This window comes from Tursiops truncatus, chromosome 4 (assembly GCF_011762595.2).
Source record: "Tursiops truncatus isolate mTurTru1 chromosome 4, mTurTru1.mat.Y, whole genome shotgun sequence".
NCBI lineage: Eukaryota > Metazoa > Chordata > Mammalia > Artiodactyla > Delphinidae > Tursiops > Tursiops truncatus.
Window position 1 is genome coordinate 20553804 of NC_047037.1, and position 4520 is coordinate 20558323.

Below are 4520 nucleotides of genomic sequence, written 5' to 3' on the forward strand. Positions count from 1 at the left end.
GAACAGTTTGACACGCAGATCCAGGCTCGTACTATACGAATTCTTGACAGGACGTGAAAACAACATTTTACTGCACTAAAGTACTTAGACTTTGGGACGAAATGTTTGCACTTTATACAAAAAAAGCACATTAATACCAATAATATTCTGTTAGATCGACGTGGAGACTGTAATCGTACAAAGTAATTCACATTTTGGTACACATTTACTAGAACATTCTTGCCATTCAGTACAAACAGTTGGCTTTCGGCCGCCCACCCCTCCCCCCTCCGCCCTCCCCCCAGCCCCTCCCCCTCCCCAATGCAAAGACCACAACGCCACGATCCCACCCCACCCCCCCGTTCCAACCAAGATATAACTATATACAGAATCCAACAGTACAGTTTTAAGCTAATAATTCTGTATTTACAAGAATGCAAAGAAGAAAGAAAAAAAAAAAAAGCCGACTCCCAGAGAGCCTTTTCAGATTCCCAGGAGAAACTGGCCCTCGGGGTTGGCGGCATTTGGTCAGGCGACCGCCTTCTTCTCCACCCCCCTCCCACCCCTTGGCTACCAAGCCTTTGCCAAACTAAGAAAAAAAAAATGTAAAGGTTTGGTGCTTCTCTCTTACTCGGTCCTGGGTCTATCGGCAGGTTTAGAAAAAATAGGATTAGGGGGTGGGGAGGGGACTCTTTTGATGCTCAGGGTTCTTTCAGTAATATTTTGTATGTGTGTGTGTGCTCAGTCTCTTAAATAGGGTTTTGTTCGGTGTTTTGTTTCTGATTTTACACGTACCATTCGTTAAAATTGGAAGAGAGCGCGCTGTGGCCGGCTGTGTGGTGGACCGCGGAGGAGGAGGGCGACAGGGAGCTGGTGGTCGGGTTGTCTGTGGAGGGAGACACGATGGTGGGCGGCGTGGAGGACTCATAGCCCGAGCTGGCGGCCGGCGAAGGTTGAGAGCCCTGCGAGGAGGATTCGTGGACCTGCGGGAATAAAGTCGCGTTTTTACGGAGATAAAGACCCGCCGCGGCGGCCGCCCGGGGGGATGAAGGCCGCGCGCTGCCTCCCCCAGGAGCCCTGGATCCCCTTGAACTCCAGGGAGGCCGGACCCGCGGGACTTGGGCTTGGTTGCCCCGCCTCGGCCCTGCAGAGGCTGGGCTCTGCGGAGGGACAGTGCCCTGGGGACTCAACAAAAGAAAATATCTAGGGAGGGGGAGGCTGGATGTGAGGCCAGAGCCTGAGATGGACCTCACGGCAGCCGCTGAACGTTGCTTGCTCAGGGTTAGGGGAGCCAGCGCTCAGGACCGCGTGCAAGACCCCAACTCTCTGCCCAACGCTGCCAGCCAAGCCGCCATGGCCGCAGCTTCGTCAGCATCATCCCGCTTGGGCTGTCCTGGCTCCCCATCAGTCGCGGCCTCTGCTAGAGTGCTCACTTCTTTTGATTTTTATTATTAAACAGTAAATTTAGAACGGTCTTGGGTGGCCCCATCTCCTCTCCCAGCCCCCGCCCTCTCTGCCCAGCCCCAGTCAGCAGAGAGGAATCGTTGCCTTTCCGCCTCTGCCGGCTCCTGCCACCGCCCGGCTGCCACTCGCCGCCCGACCCCGGCCGAAGAGCTGAGCGGGCTCTTGGCTCCAAGGCGGGCGGCGAGAGCGCGGCGATTACCTTCATGTGTTTGCGCAACGAGCTGGGGTGCGTGTAGGATTTGTCGCACATCTTGCAAAGATAGGGCTTGTCACTCGTGTGCACGTGCATGTGCTTCTTGCGATCGCTGCTATTGGCGAAGCGTCGGTCGCAGCCCTCGAACTCGCACTTGAAGGGCTTCTCCCCTGGTGCGAAAGGCAAGAAAGAGACAGGTCTGGTTAGAACAAACCCCGCGGCTCTTTTCTAAAAATTAAACAAAAGGAAAAAATAAAAACAAAAATTAAAAAGGCAGCGGCCCAGGGTTAACACTTTGCAAGCTCAAAACCGGGATCTTTAACAAAGTCATATATCTGCATTGGAATTTTAAACATCTGAACTATTTTAACTCTTAATCCAATTAGATCCAGATTTTATTATTTTATTATTATTATTATTAGTGGTCGTGGTAGTTTTTTAGATCCCAGAGTAGCAGCAGGTCTGGCTGCTGGTTTTTAGGCCCGGGGCTATACAGACGACTTCAGGCAGCTTCTACCTAGCTCTAGGTTTCTAATTTTCACATTCCGGGCCGATTCTCCTGCTGTTTTGCTCTTCTCTCCTCCCCTTACCCCCTCCCCGACGCTCCGCACCCCGCTCGTCGCCGCCCCCACCCCACCCCACCCCTATACACACTCACATTTTATAGGATAATCCGGGCCGAGAGCTCGGCGCCGCAAATTCTTCCCTGGCTCCGGCGTAAAACGCCAAGTTCCAAACGCAGTACTCAGAAATCACCCGGGCAAACCAGGACAGGGAAGCAGACCGGATTCCCGGCCTTGTTGGCCCAAGAGGCCCAGAATGGCCTGCCCAACCCACACTAGAGCCCTGAGCTCGCCGCGAACTTTTCTTTTAACTGCGCCCGACCGGTCTATTTATTTTTAAAGGCCAACTCAGGGCATTCGGTGTTTCGAAAAGTCCTCACAGAATCTAATTGACAAAGCGGACTTCTCCGCCTTCTGCTGACTTCCCCGACTCCTCAAGCCTGCTCACAAACAAGTCACTACTAAAATCGGGGCTCTTTAAATATGCATAAGCCCCCTCAGGCCCGATTGACTTCCTTTCACCATCGCCACCCCCTCTTTTCTGTCTCTATTTTTGTTCCTTTCTGGGCCCCTTCATCCGATCTCCTCCAATTTCCTCAGCTCCTTCCTTTGGCAAAGTCCTCACTAAGGTGCGTGGAGAGGGGATGTTGGCCGAAAGCAAACGTTTAGATTCGCCTGCAGCTGGAGCGGCTGGCGCCTCCGCTGCCGCCGCCGCCGGGAGCCGGCCACCTCTCCCGGCTTCGCGCGCACCAAGGGCTCCGCAAAACAGGGTTTGTCTCTCAGCTCTCCCCGCCTTTTTTTAGTTCTCATTTAAAAATCTATAACCCTAGATCCCTCTAATCCGATCCTCTCTGTACTTTACCAGAATTTCAAGCTTCAAACTAAAAACCAGCACACATTTTCGCTGTCTGCCTGCTGGAATCTGACTTCCAGACCCAACCGAGGCCGGGTTTGTGCGCCCCCGCCGCTGACTTTTGGATTTCGGGTCCCAGGCCTGGGATAGGGAACGAGGGGTGTCAAGGACAGCCGTTTCCGTACCTGTGTGCGTCCTTTTGTGGATCTTTAAGTTCTCAGAACGGGCGAAGACCTTGCCGCAGCCAGGGAAGGGGCAGGGGAAGGGCTTCTCGCCCGTGTGCACGCGGATGTGGTTGACCAGTTTGTATTTGGCTTTGAAGGGCTTGCCCTCGCGCGGACACTCCTCCCAGAAGCAGATGTGGTTACTCTGCTCGGGTCCGCCGACGTGCTCCACTGTGACGTGCGTGACCAGCTCGTGCATGGTGCTGAAAGTTTTGTTGCACGACTTTTTGGGGTTGGCCAGCTGCTCGGGCTCGATCCACTTGCAGATGAGCTCCTGTTTGATGGGCTGGCGCATATAGCGGAAGAAGGCGCCGGCGCCGTGATGCGCGGCCATGTTCACGTTCATGGGCCCGTAGCCGTGCAGCTGCGGCGCGGCATAGTGCTCTGAACGCGGACTGGTCACCTGGCCATACTGCTCGGGCCGCGGGTACATGTCCCCCGAGAAGCCAAGCCTCATCTGCCCGTTGACCACGTTGGGCGATGCATGGCCCGCCGCCTGCTCGTGAAGGCCGGGGAAGAGGAGGTGGCCCGCGGCGTCCGTGTGGCCGTGTGGGCCCCCGAAGCCCCCGGCTGAAGCAGCGAACAGACTGTGCTGCGCGCTGGCTGCAGCCGCCGCGTCGCCAAAGCCCCGGTTGCGGAACAGAAAGTCCCGCGTGGAGTTGAAAGCTGCGCTCGAATAGGAGCCGACGTGGCCCGGATGGTGGTGATGTCCCAGGGCCGCCGCAGCCGCGTAGCCGGGAGCCTGAGACGTGAAGGCCGTCTGGCCCGCGGAGGCCAGCTCGTGCGAGCTGGGGTTGAGCTTGAAGGCACCCATGCCGTCGGCGAACGGGTTGATGCCCAGGCCCACGTCGCGCTCGGCCACGTCGCCCGCCGAGTGGTGGCGGGACGCGCCAAAGGTGGTCACGCCGATCGCGGGGTACTGGGGGCCGGCGTCCAGGAGCATCGTGGCTGCTCGGGGCGAGCCCCGGCCTCCCCCGCCCCCCCCACCCTCGCCCGCCGAGGAGGGAAAATTAGGAGGAGGAGGAGGAGGAGGTAGTGGAGGAGGAGGAACGGGAGGCGGAGGAAGAGGAGGAAGAAGAAGAGGAGGGAGGAGGAGTCGACCCACCTCGCGAAGTCCTAGCCTGCAGGCAGCGGCGCGGAGCGCCGGGGCGCCCGCCCGGCCAAGCGCGGGGAAGCCTGACTGCTGCGGGCCGCGAGCAAGGCGGGCTCCGGCGCCCGCCGAGCAGACCCTGCCGGCCCGGCTA

The 4520-nt window shown here is 57.5% G+C and overlaps 1 protein-coding gene across 1 annotated transcript; it reads right to left on the reverse strand.

Moving 5' to 3' along the window:
* Positions 1-346: 346 nt before the first annotated feature.
* Positions 347-4269, reverse strand: ZIC1 (Zic family member 1). Its single transcript, XM_004318409.4, has 3 exons — positions 3238-4269; positions 1643-1806; positions 347-962 (listed from the first exon to the last, which is right to left on the reverse strand). Exons 1-3 carry the CDS (start codon positions 4217-4219, stop codon positions 765-767), a joined length of 1344 nt encoding a protein of 447 aa, XP_004318457.1. The 5' UTR covers positions 4220-4269; the 3' UTR covers positions 347-764.
* Between the last annotated feature and the right edge of the window lie 251 nt (positions 4270-4520).

Excerpts from the sequence above, each read along its gene's own strand:
- ZIC1 (XM_004318409.4), bottom strand. The coding sequence starts at position 4,219 with ATGCTCCTGGACGCCGGCCCCCAGTACCCCGCGATCGGCGTGACCACC. Across the intron at positions 1,807-3,237 it reads CCACAAAAGGACGCACACAG|GGGAGAAGCCCTTCAAGTGC; the intron begins GTACGGAAACGG and ends CTTTCGCACCAG. Across the intron at positions 963-1,642 it reads CGTTGCGCAAACACATGAAG|GTCCACGAATCCTCCTCGCA; the intron begins GTAATCGCCGCG and ends TTATTCCCGCAG.